Here is a 13828-nt window from a genome sequence, read left to right as displayed (position 1 = left end):
TGGCCAGAAAGACAGGATTTTTCTTGGGCTTTTAGCTGCCTGTGTTACAGCAATGCAGTTCTGCAACTGGGGCTGCCTTCAAGTCAGGGCTGGGAAAGAAGAAAGCGCGGGGGACTTCCCTCCACACCAATAGCTATCAGCAGCCGTTTTTCTGGTCCTTTGGCCAGTAGTACAGGGTTTCTTTTGAAGTTTTTGCTGCCCTCTCTCCTCTTGATATTTTTTACTTTTTTGTAGTCTTCAGGTAGTTTAATGTTTTTTGAACAAAGTTTTTGTCTTAAGCAGTACATGATTGTGGCCCTATTGGATTTACTCCATTTTGGCCAGCACTAGAAGTCCCCGTCATACTTTATAAAAAGTAAATATTAATGTTCCACTTCTTAAAAATTTTTTGAGCCTGACCTGTGGTGGCACAGTGGATAAAGTGTCGACCTAGAACGCTGGAGTCACTGGTTTAAAACCCTGGGCTTGCCTGGTCAAGGCACATATGGGAGTTGATGCTTCCTGTTCCTCTCCTCTCCTCTTCTCTCTCTCCTTTCTCTCTCTCTCTTTCTTTCTCTCTCTCTCTCTCTCCCCCCCTCCCCTCCTCTAAAATGAATAGATAAAATAAAAAAAAATTTTTTTTAGGTAGCTCAACCATACATATTAGCTCATATAAACTAAACTGTCTCCAAATTTTCTACATTTCTCTTCATGCTGATGAGCTTAGTCACAACCATTTTAGTTTCTGCTAATTTACCTCCCTTCCCTTTCATTCTCTTTATTTGTAGATCAAACCAACTTTTTTCTATACTTCACGAAAAGAGTTTATTTATATTACAAGCATATGATTTAGTTCTTCTGTGGTCCTTGCAATTATGGTAATTAACAGACATATTTTTCAGAGCTCAGTATACCATGTTAAGTAAGTGCTCTGATACTTTAATAAGTACTATAAATACTAATTAATGTAGAAGGACTCTTACATGTTCTTCTATAATTACAGCTCTAAAATTACTGGAATTAGTTGATTATCTGCATTCATGTGAAAAACTGTCTTTCTATAGGAACAAGTTTTAAGAACACAGCTTGTGAATACTGCAGTGCTTGTTACTGTGAACTAAAATTTGATACCGTCATAATTCTTTGGAACATGTTTAGGAAAGCAGGCTATTGGGTCAAAGATCTAAATATAAATGTGATGTATTCATAACTAGGTAATCCTTGAAACTGCTGTCATCAGGAATGGTTCACTATAGATTTCCCACTAACTTCTCCAGGAATGCCACATACCAGATTCTTTATTTATTTTTTCTTTTTTAGAGAGAGAGAGAGAGAAATGGGAAGGGAGAGAGATGAGAAGCATCACCTCATAATTGTATCACTTTAGTTGATCATTGATTGCTTCTCTTATGTGCCTTGAGGGGTCGGGGGAGGCCCCAAGCCAAGCCAGTGACCCCTTTCTCAAGCAAGTGACCTTGGGACTCAAGCCAGTGACTTTGGGATCATGTTGATGATCAGTCAAGCCAGTGACCCTGTGATCTAGCTGGTGAGCCTATGTTCAAGCCAGAGACCTTGAGATTTCAAGCCTGGGACCTCAGCATCCCAGGTCACTGCTCTGTCTACTGCACCACCACCAGTTAGGCTGCATATCAGATTCTTTAGAGAGGTACAGTTACCATCTACAGCTTTGCTCTTTTATTTTGCTTTGTATTTATGTAAAAGGAGTGGGTTATATTTGCAATTCTATTTAATTAACTTTTGTCCTATTACTCATTAATAAAAATGGAACTCTTTAAGACTCTTGTTGCCTGACCAGGTGATGGCGCAGTGGATAGAGCGTCGGACTGAGATGCGGAGGACGCAGGTTCGAGACCCTGAGCTCGCCAGCTTGAGCGCGGGCTCATCTGGTTTGAGCAAAGCTCACCAGCTTAGACCCAAGGTTGCTGGCTCGAGCAAGGAGTTACTCGGTCTGCTGAAGGCCCGCGGTCAAGGCACATATGAGAAAGTAATCAATAAACAACTAAGGTGTCACAACGAAAAACTAATGATTGATGCTTCTCATCTCTCTCCATTCCTGTCTGTCCCTATCTGTCCCTCTCTCTGACTCTCGCTGTCTCTGTAAGAAAAAAAACCAAACTCTTGTTATACTCTACTTCAGTGATTTTCAACCTTTTTCTTCTCTTGGCACACATAAAGTAATTGCTAAAGTTCTGTAGCACACCAGAATTTTACTTTCCAATCTGACAAAAAATATATATGTAACTATATAACTTTAATTCATTCACACTGGATGACTATTGTTGTGTTGGCTATTGTCATTTTTTTATTTGACAGTCTAAGGAAAAAGAGATCAGTACCTTTGACTAAATAGTCAAGTATTACTTGTTTTGAAAATTCTTGCAGCACACCAGTTGAAAATTACTGTTCTACTCTCAGGATTCTGAAACATGGGCGATTGTGGTCTAATAAGATCTGTCTTCTTTGCCTCTTATTTTCTCTGCTAAAATGTTTGGTGTCTGCGTTTTCCGTGCTCACTCCACTTTCTTTTCTTCAACATTGTTTTATTGCTCAATATTTACCTGACCAGATATTCAGGTGACATATTTCACATAAAATGTTTAAAAATGATTCTCCCAAATGAATTTCAAGTAATATATAACTATGTTCCAGAACAATTGGTGATCACTTAACACTTTTTTTTTTTTTCTGAAGCTGGAAACGGGGAGGCAGTCAGACTCCCGCATGCGCCCAACTGGGATCCACCCAGCACACCCACCAGGGGGCGATGCTCTGCCCATCCGGGGTGTTGCTCTGTTGCAACCAGAGCCATTCTAGCGCCTGAGGCAGAGGCCATGGAGCCATCCCCAGCACCTGGGCCATCTTTGCTCCAATGGAGCCTTGGCTGCGGGAGGGGAAGAGAGAGACAGAGAGGAAGGAGAGGGGGAGGGGTGGAGAAGCAGATGGGCGCCTCTCCTGTGTGCCCCGGTCAGGAATTGAACCTGGGACTTCCGCACGCCAGGCCGACACTACCACTGAGCCAACCAAACAGCCAGAGTCTTAACACTTATTTTTTTAAAGATTTTACTTATTGATTTGAAAGAGAGAAAGGTTGGGGGGGGGGGTGAGCATGAAGTATCAACTCATAGCAGTTGCTTCTCATATGTGCCTTGACCTGGCATATGTGCCTGAACCTGGACCTCTGAATTCTAGGTGGACGCTTTATCCACTGCGCCACCACAGGCCAGGCCCCTTAACACATTACGTACCATGTTGACTGGGGATAAATGATGGTGGTGGTTGCAAACCAGTCTGAATGAATGCACTGCTAGAGAACTGGACACTTCAGAGTGGCTAAAATAGTAAGCTTTGTTATGTATTTTTACCACAGTAAAAGAAGTTTAAAAAAGAAAGCTAAGAAAACAAACCAAACATATCTTTCAGGAATTTGAAAAATATATAGGTTTTTTTAAATCTTCTGGTGACCTGTGCTTTGTGCCCCCTCATAAATGACTTAAAGAATTAAAGAAGGGGCCCTAGCCGGTTGGCTCAATGGTAGAGCATTGGCCTGGCATGTGGAAGTCCCGGGTTTGATTCCCAGTCAGGGCACACAGGAGAAGCACCCATCTGCTTCTCCACCCTTCCCCCTCTCCTTCCTCTCTGTCTCTCTCTCCCCCTCCTGCAGCCAAGGCTCCATTGGAGCAAAGGCACTGAGGATGGCTCCATGGCCTCCGCCTCAGGCGCTAGAATGGCTCTGATTGCAGTGGAGCAATGCCCCAGATTGGGCAGAGCTTCCGCCCCTGGTGGGTATGCGGGGTGGATCCCGGTCTGGCGCATGCGGGAGTCTGTCATCGTCGTGCCCCCCCCCCCCCCCCCCCCGCTTCTCACTACAGAAAAATACAAAAAAAAAAAAAAAAAAAGAATTAAGGAAGGGTGTATCTAGCCTGGCCTTTGGTGGCGCAGTGGATAAAACATTGACCTGAACGCTGAGGTCGCCGGTTTGAAAACCTGGGCTTGCCTGGTCAAGGCACATATGAGAGTTGATGCTTTCTGCTTCTCCCTACCGTCTCTCTTTCTGTCTCTCTCTCTCTCTCCCCTCTTTAAAATGAATAAATTAAAAAAAGAATTAAGGAAGTGTCTAAAATATTACAACAGGCTTATTCAATTTCTTTGATTAAAGGTAAAAATGCTTAATCTAATTATAAATGATAAACATCTGGTATGTTAGCCTCTATTCATGAAACGGCAAAGAGGGATTCTGGATTCTGGCCTTGAAGCATTTGTAGTTTTTAAGTTTTTTTTGCTTACTGATTGATTTTAGAGAGAGAGAAACCTGTGCTTGTGGTTCTACTTATTTATGCATTTATATTGGTTGAGTTTTGTATGTATGTGTCCTTACGGGGGGGGGGGTGTCAAACCCACAACTTTGGTGTATTAGGACAACGCTCTAACCAACTGAGCTACCTGGCCAGGGCTGAAGCATTTATGTTTTGAGTGTCAAATATGTAAATGTAAACTAGTAGTATTACTTGGCTAGGTGTTATCGACCGTAATTGAGAATCTCTCAACAATTATGATAATTCTAGAACTGAATTTACACCGCAGGATGTGCTGCTTTTAAACTGCTCTGCCCTTTCAGTTTCTAGTTAGTGATTGCCCCCTGATATTTTTTAAAGCTGACAGTTTTATATTTAATTTGCTCTTTGCTTGCAATTTTTATATCAATCTAGGTATAAAACTAGATAAATTTGATTATAATTATTTTTGTTACTGCTCTTCATCTGTTTTCATCTGAATAAAACTTACCGTGGAGGATTTGGGACTTACTGAGGAGGATTTGGGGATAATATTCCTTGGGATTATGATTACTTTCTTGCTGGTGATTTGCTTTCTAGGTTTTGAGAGTATAGACAGTTAAAAGGTCTGCATGCCAAAAGCAGAATATACTTGGGAATTTTTTCATCAGGAACTTTTAAGTTGAAGGAGTTTATGATTGCAATATAGGAAATGGGTGATTTTTGCAGTAAAGTAAGTAGAGCTTGAAATAAGAATGGAGGCTTCAGTGTGAAAATGTTTTTAGAGGAAAACATTTTTTCTCTTTATGGTTCATTCTGCTCTAGGAAAACACCACCAAGGGAGTGAAACACAGAATGTGATTGCATCAGACAAAGCAGCAGAAATACCTGCTGCCCATGAACATGAGCACAGCCATGACCACACACAGCTGCATGCCTACATTGGTGTTTCTCTTGTCCTGGGCTTCGTTTTCATGTTGCTGGTGGACCAGATTGGCAGCTCCCATGTGCATTCTACTGATGGTAAGTGATCCCAAGGCTTTCTGGACTGTGCAATAATTTTGCAGTTTAGAAAATCACAAATAATTGAGTAATTTAATGTGTCATTGGCCTGATTTAATGCTAAAACTCTTCTTCAAATTCCCATGAATATTTTATGCAGGTGGGGGATCTACTGACTTGTGACAAAAAAGAATGTCAGTATTGAATATTACCCTGGTTATCTTAAAACTGTCAAGTTTAGTTAAAAGCCTGGAACAGAAGTTCTTAACCCTTTTTGTGCCATGCAGCTCTTAAGTAGTATAAAGCCTATGGACCTCTTTTTGGAATAATGTTTTTAAATATGTAAAGCATAGTATATAGGGTTACAGAGAAAACTAATTCTATTGAAATAGTTACCAAACATTAAAACAAATTTCTTATCTAGTAATGTATCTTATCTTTATCATTGCATTAAATAATGAGATAATACATTTAAATTGTAAACAAGGTTAAGTTTTTTGTTTGACAGAGAGTCAGAGAGAGAAACAGATAAGGACAGACAGACAGGAAAGGAGAGAGATGAGAAGCATCAATTCTTCATTGTGGCTCCTTAGTTGTTCATTGATTGCTTTCTCATATGTGCCTTGACTGGGGCAGGGGGTAGGGGCTACAGCAAGCAGAGTGAGTGGGCCCTTGCTTAAGCCAGAGACCTTGCGCTCAAGCCAGTGACCCCATGCTCAAGCTGGTGACCCTGCACTTAAGCTGGTGAGCCTGTCTCAACCTGGATGAGCCTGGCGCTCCAGCTTGTGACCTCAGGGTTTCCAACCTGGGTCCTCTGCATCCCAGTCCGACACTCTTATCCACTGTGTCACTGCCTGGTCAGGCAACAAAGTTAAGTTTCATTTTTAGAATGTCTGTATGACAGTTACTACTGTGGCTTAACTTGACTAAGAACATTAAATTGTGAGATGGGCTTTACTGAGGCAACATGAGTATCAAGTCGAACATCTGTTTCACTTAGGTGTTTGTTTTCATGGTTACTAATGTAGAAAATTCTGATTCACAAAGATATTTTCTTACAAATATATGTAAGTATAGCTTTCTTATCAAGGAAAGATAAGTTTCTTTCAAAGACAACTAGAATTCTCTAAGACTTTTAAAATTTAACTCTGCCAGTTCAATCCCTGGTCAGGGTATATACAGGAACATCTTCATGTTCTTGTTTCTCTCCCGCTCTTTCTCTCTCTCTCCCCCTTTCTCTAAAATCAGTAAACATTAAAAATAAATAAATAAATGAAATTTAACTCCAGTCACAGTAACAGTGATGGGATTCAAATAATTTACAATCTGTTCTCTGCCCTAATGACCATTTTAAGTATAAAAAAATGATATACTGAAAGGTAATTTATTATTTCATGCATTTAACACTTAAATAAGAACAATAAAAGAGGTACACAAAACTAGATTATGTCATAAGAAAGAGTTTGAAAATATCAATGAAAAAATATTAAGTAATACCTGACAAAACACAATAAAACTGTTATTTAAGGTATTTCCATATTACTTCTTGATTGGCGTCCTCACTTGCAATTTTTTTCACCTGTGGACAGAATGAACATTGCTACGGGCACTTAGAATACGCTGTTGCGCAGATGAATGTTAAAAAAGAGTAAGGAATGCAAATTTGTGATTTCCACATTGGGCAGCTACTCAGGTGCCCAGCTTAGAACCCTGATTACAAGTGCCACTTTAACAACCGTTCGCTGAACTCAACAAAAAATTAGGTATCGGTTCCTCCGAACCGGTGTGAACCAGCTGAATCCCACTACTGCATAGTAACTTTTTTCTCTTAAGATTACCAAATTTATCTTTGGTGAGATCAACACCTCTGGTGTATGGTTTATATTAAATATAAAAGGATTTTGATCCATGATACAACTTTGAAGCCATCATCATAGAAATAAATTTGAAAGAGTTATCATGAACATAGGGTTTAGAGATATCTCTTTTCAGATACATGGAGAGAGAATTTTGCAAGTAGGAACTACTGGAGAGCAGCATAGACACCTCGGGCCCCAGCCTGCAGTGACCCCAGACTTTTACTCTTTGGCGGCTAATGACTTTTAGGTGCGGAGATGCCAGATAGTCCAGCTCCGACACACGAGCATCTACAGACAGGAGGACTAATCATGCAGCATGGCAGAAGTTCTCTAAGCCCATCATTTAAAGTAGTGGTGAGTGAAAACAGTAATGTAAAATATCTAAGCCTTGGCTGCGTAGTTCAGTTGATTAGAGCATTGTCCTGAGACACCAAGGTTGCAGGCTCAATTTCCTCGTCAGTAAACATAGGAAAATTAACCAGTGAGTAAGTAATTAAGTGGAACAACAAACCAATGTTTCTCTCTCTCTCTCTCTCTCTCTACCTCTCCCTCTCTCCCTCTCTCCCTCTCCCTCTCTCCCTCTCCCTCTCCCTCTCTCCCTCTCCCTCTCCCTCTCCCTCTCCCCCTCCCCCTCCCCCTCCCCCTCCCCCTCCCCCTCCCCCTCCCCCTCCCTCTCCCCCTCCCCCTCCCCCTCCCTCTCCCCCCCCTCCCTCTCCCTCTCCCCCTCTCCCCCTCCCGCTCCCTCTCCCTCTCCCCCTTCCTCTCCCTCTCCCTCTTCCTCTCCCTCTCCCTCTCCCACCCCTTTTCCTCTCTCTTTAAAATCAGTAAGTAAAAATATAAAAATATAGATATTTTCAATAACTAAAATAGTATGAAATTATCTGAGTTCTGTCAAATGATAGTGCAGATGTTATTTGTGGTTTATTGTATACATTCATAATTAAAGGAAATGTTAGTTTTTGGTTAGATGTTAGTAAAAGCACGAAAATATTTTTTGCCCTGGCTGGTTGTTTAGTGGATGGAGCATTAGCTCAGCATGCTGACGTCCTGGGTTCGATCCCCAGCCAGGGCACACTTGAGAAACGACCATCTGCTTCCCTCCCCCCCTTCTCTCCCTCTTCCCCTCTTGCAACCAGTGGCTCAGTTGGTTTGAGGGACAGCCCTGGGCACTGATGATAGCTCAGTTGGTATGGTTGGTCCAAATGTCAGCCACAGATGCTGAGGATAGCTGGGCTGATTCAAGCATCAGCCTCAAGGGGGTTGCCAGCTGGATCCCATCAGTCGGCGAGCATGCAGGAATCTGTGTATTTCCCCTCCTCTCAAAATATATATGATATATATATATATATATCTCCCCCAGTTAAGGTCACAGTCATTCATGCATTCTACCTGTGTTCTCCTCTGTGGACCCCAGGTTAAGATTCCTTGGCCTAAAAAGAACTATAGAAAAGCAGGTGAAAGACTTGAACAGATAAGTTCATAAAAAGATATAAAAATTATCCTTAAGCCTGACCTGTGGTGGCTCAGTGGATAAAGCATCAACCTGGAATGCTGAGGTCACTGGTTCTAAACACTGGGCTTTCCTGGCCAAGCAACTACTATGAGTTGATGCTTCCTGCTTCTCCCCTTCTCTCTCTCTCTTTCTCTCTCTCTCTTCTCTCTAAAAATCAGTAAATACAAATTTTTTAAAAATGGTCATTAAGCAGATGAAAAGATGTTGGCTTTCACTTAAATAAGAAGAATGCAAATCAACACTCTGCTGAGATACCATTTCTCATCTGTCTGGCAGAAATTCAAAAGCTTGACAATGCGTTTACTGGCAAAGCTACAGTGAAGCAGAGGCTCTCACCTATTGCTGAGGAATGCAAAATGGTACAGCCCCTGTGAGGGGGAATTTGGCAGTATCTCACAGATGTATTTACCCCCGATTCCCATTGTAGGAATTTACTCCGGAAGTAAGACTCCAATTTGAAAATACTTATGCACAAGATTATTCAGTGCAACACTATTTATTATTGTAAAACCACTTAAATGTCTAGTCATGGAGATTTATTTGAATGAAATGTGATGTTGTATACATATAATGGAAGTCTATAACTATGAAAAAGAACGAGGAATCAGATTATGAACTGATAGGGAGAAATTTCTAGGAGATAATAAGTGAATAAAAAAAGCAAAAATGTAAATTTCCTTCTATATTTTACTGTATTTTGTGTAAGAAAGAAAGGAACATAAGAATATGTATGTTTATTTTTTAAAAAAGAAAAGGATTAGCTAGAAGACACAGATGGTTACTTGGAAGGGGTGGGGTGGAGTTGAGGGATGACAGGGCAGAAGAGTTTTAGGAGGGTATGACATTGTCTTGGGCATGCCTTTTTTTGTTTTCTTCTTTTTTTTTTCTTTTTTTTTTTTCATTTTTCCGAAGTTGGAAACGGGGAGGCAGTCAGACAGACTCCCGCATGCGCCCGACCGGGATCCACCGGGCACGCCCACCAGGGGCGATGCTCTGCCCCTCCGGGGCGTTGCTCTGTTGCGACCAGATCTACTCCAGCACCCGAGGCAGAGGCCAAGGAGCCATCCCCAGCGCCCGGGCCATCTTTGCTCCAATGGAGCCTCGGCTGCTGGAGGGGAAGAGAGAGACAGAGAGGAAGGAGAGAGGGAGGGGTGGAGAAGCAGATGGGCGCTTCTCCTGTGTGCCTGGACGGGAATTGAACCCGGGACTCCTGCACGCCAGGCCGATGCTCTACCGCTGAGCCAGCCGGCCAGGGCTGGGCATGCCTTTTAATACAGGTTTAACTTTTGGAAACTTGTTAATATTCTCCATGTTAAAAATAAATAGAATGAAATCAACAAGGAGGGGGGAGATAATTGAAACAGAGGAACTGTATTTTAAATGAGTAACCATCATTCTGGATGGATTTGAAAAATAACTCAAGTAACTTATGAATGTAGTATTTGTCTGTGTCTTCAGTCTTGGGGGGAGTTGGGGAAGAAGGATAAATAGTGAACTCTTTTTAGTAGGCTTTGCTTCTTATAACGGTATGGGCAAAAGAATTCTAGAACTGTTGCAGATATATGATTGAGCAAATGAGTACTGTGTTGATGTTGGTAGGACCAGAATTCTCACTGTAGAAGAAGGGATATACAAATATGGAATGGAGGAAAGCAAGAAAGAACTCTTCTAGGGATGGGTTAGAATTGGAGTGATTAGATTCATGATTTCCAAAACTTGTGTGTGTATAGGTATGTATATGTGTATGTATGTGTATGTATCTCCTAGCTCTGTCTTCAGGGAGGGCATAGAAGGAAAGAGACCCCACTAGCATGAGCATATTAGGACTCTTCAGAGAAATGGCTAATTCTAGGACACAGGAGTAAGGTAGGTACAAAATGAGTTTGGAACATCTAGTGCTCAAAGCAGGAAGAAGTTGCAAACATGTCACAGGATACGTGAACCAGCTTGAAAGGGCTCCCACTGGCCAGATAAAAGACTAGGGCACCACAACAATGAAGAGTAGTAAAGAGGCATAAAGCATTGAAAATGGGGATAGGTGAACCCAGCTGAGAGGTGGCGGTATGTAGGTAGGGGTGTGGGGCAGGGAGGGAGAAAGTAAAAGGAGAAGGAAGGGTATTCGCTCACAGTAGAATGCTGAATGCCAGCGGGTAAATGTAGAAAGACTGCTGGAGTTGGAAAATCATCATTTTTTACAACCTTCATAGTAAAAATCGGCTCAGGCAAAAATCATGAATTTTATATCTAGGGCGTACAATTTTGATTTGCTTTTTAGTTGCAAGGGAAAAAGAAGTAACTGAATGAAGAAATCAAACATTACCTTGACTAGATGATCAAAATTAATGGCATTAGCGTTCTGCTCTTGGTGTGGGCAAGTAAGTTCCTGTCAGACCAACCTCCCTACGAATAACTTTAAGCTCTGGACAAAAATTTTAAAACAACTACCTATAGACACAGAAGAGTGTCCTAAAGCAGGTAGATTCTGAAGGGAAGTCAACACTTGAAACAGGGTAAGTTCCTTTTGGGAGGTGGGTTACCTATTTTTACTGCTTTTAGCAGTCAGCACTGGGAGTTAGCTGAGTCCAATGAAGAGTTTCCTCCTTTCCACCTCTTCAGGGCAGGGGCAACTTCTAAGTGTTTGAAGCAGAAGAAAAAAGACAGTAGTGAGAAAAATAATCTACTTCAAGAGTTTTCAAAGGCTTCTCCTACTCCCAGGTCAGTGATCTAACAGTTTTTGCTTCATTAATGGCTGCCTTGCTTATTTTTACCTCAGATCCAGAAACAGCAAGGCCCAGCAATTCCAAAATCACCACCACGCTGGGTCTAGTCGTGCACGCTGCAGGTAGGGAACCGCTCCTTCCCTGTTGCCAGCGGGGGGCTGGTGTGTGCATCACCGGGACCATCCACAGGAACCACTCTTAGGCTGGCCTTCAGGGGGGAGGGTTGCTTAATGAAGTCCTCAAGCACAAGCCCACGCCCTGGTTACTCAGTGTCTGGTCTACAAGTTAAAAATGGTTTTTATATTTTTTAAAGGTTAAAAAAGAAGCTTATTCCATGGCACATGAATATTACCTAAAATTCAAACTTCAGTGTCCATACATAAAGTTTTATTGGAACAAAGCCATAGCCGCTTGTTTCCATATCACTAGGGCTGCTTTCATAAGTAATGGCGGAGTAGAGTAGCAAGAGACCAAAAGGCCTGTAAAGCCTAAAATTTCCTACCTGGCCTTTTACAAAAAGTTTGCTGATCTCTGCTCAAGAATTTCATCTCAAAAAGAGCCTCAGCACCTTTCTACTGAACAGTTCTACTGCCCAGTATATACCCAGAGTGTCAGCTGAGGCACAGCTGGGCAGTAGAGGGCAGAAATCTCAGCATTGCTGATGGGGAATGCCTTAGAATCATAACCCAAAACCAGTCCCATAGCAGGAATCTGTCAGTGGCAGTGACTGAAAGATGGCACACTATTATCTGGACCTTTCTAGTATCAAATGCTTTTCCAACAAAAAATTCATCTATTCAAGCACCCCTTACTTATTATGTATAAATCAACTCTGAGAAGATCCTGCATCTTTGTTTTTCTGCAAGCTGCAGAGATGCTTCCTTTGACATTCCTTGATATTTCTGTTATTACAATTTGATTTCAGTGGATTTTTTGAGCATCATACTTTTTCCAATAGCATCAACAGGAATAGCCAACATATTAAATATTCTGGGCCAGGTGCTGAGCTCTTTACATATGTTATCTCATGTAGCCCTAATGAAAACCCTAAGAATATATACTTTATTGAACCCATTTAAGGGATGAGAAGGCTAAGGTTCAGAAATGTTAAGTAGCCTACCTAGAGTCAAATCCAGCTCTGTTTGACTCTGCAGCCCACACAGTCAACCACTACACTGTTACAGTGTTGTTATTCATAGTGTTTTATGTTTTGCCTCTTTCAAATTTAGCTGATGGTGTTGCATTAGGAGCAGCAGCTTCCACTTCACAGACTAGTGTCCAGTTAATTGTATTTGTGGCAATAATGCTACATAAGGTAAGCAAAATTTTGCTGTAAGATTTAATATTGAATATATTCATAATTAAAATTTCTCTGATCATTAATGTTTTTCTAGAATGGAGAATTTAGTTATTTTCAAGATTGCTATTCATTTTAGCGAATTGAATAAGTCTGCCATAGCTGGGGGGTTTTTTGGGCTGTCATTTTCTTAAACTCTTATAAGAAGAAAGGGTTTTATTTTTTATGGTATACAAACTATTAAATTCTCTATAGATTTCTGTATTTCATAGTAATTTTTGTTTATAAATTTTTTTTACACTTTTTTCTTGACTGTCACTTTTCCTGCTATCCAAGAAACATACATACACACACATACACTCACATTCACACTGACACTTACAAATAGGATATTTTCTTAGCCTAGGACATTAATTCCTAAAAGGCAGAGTCAGTCTTGGTACTATGCTTGGTGTTTGTTTGTTTTTTGTATGAAAATTTTGTCAAATGACATGTCTTTCTTAATATAGAAGCAATCTACACTTCTGGAGTAACAAGGGATACTATTTCTTTTCTAGGCACCGGCTGCTTTTGGGCTAGTTTCGTTCTTGATGCATGCTGGCCTGGAGCGAAACCGAATCAGAAAGCACTTGCTGGTCTTTGCATTGGCAGCGCCAGTAATGTCTATGGTGACGTTCTTAGGACTAAGTAAGGTAAGTCAGACTCATTCCTGGTCTGTCTAGACAACAGTCTGATTCCTCTGTGAGCTGCTAGAACTTACAGTCTCTCATGTTGAGTTTTTAATGAAATTATCTCCTCAAGCTAATGCTAAGATTAGGAGCAAAAACCTGTACAAGACATTTAATTCCAAGTCAATCCTTTTCATAAATTTAGAGCATTTCCTTAATTCATTAATTTGTAAACATTTTTCCATCAGTTCCAAAACTATTTGTTCAAATATACGATCTTTAAAATACTATAACTTAAGCCCTGGCCAGGTAGCTCAGTTGGTTAGAGCATCATCCTTACATGCCAAGGTTGTCAGTTCAACCCTGGTCAGGGCACATACACAACTCAACCAATGAATGTATAAATAAGTGGAACAACAAGACAATGTCTCTTTCTCTTTCTCTCTAAAAAGAAAATCAATAAAAATTTCTAAAAATAAAAATATAACTTAAACCCAA

At 41.0% G+C, this 13828-nt stretch overlaps 1 protein-coding gene across 1 annotated transcript in view; it reads left to right on the top strand.

Moving 5' to 3' along the window:
* The window catches only part of SLC39A9 (solute carrier family 39 member 9), a 60779-nt gene that overhangs the window by 41038 nt on the left and 5913 nt on the right, over window positions 1-13828 (top strand). Inside the window, exons 3-6 of the mRNA XM_066273470.1 lie at window positions 5097-5294; window positions 11419-11487; window positions 12595-12680; window positions 13220-13354. Of these exons, the coding sequence (XP_066129567.1) occupies window positions 5097-5294; window positions 11419-11487; window positions 12595-12680; window positions 13220-13354 (488 nt within the window). The remainder of the gene's footprint in view (window positions 1-5096; window positions 5295-11418; window positions 11488-12594; window positions 12681-13219; window positions 13355-13828) is intronic.

The sequence above is a fragment of the Saccopteryx bilineata genome, chromosome 4 (genome assembly GCF_036850765.1).
Source record: "Saccopteryx bilineata isolate mSacBil1 chromosome 4, mSacBil1_pri_phased_curated, whole genome shotgun sequence".
NCBI classification, from domain to species: Eukaryota; Metazoa; Chordata; class Mammalia; order Chiroptera; family Emballonuridae; genus Saccopteryx; species Saccopteryx bilineata.
This window is presented reverse-complemented; position numbering and strand designations above follow the sequence as displayed.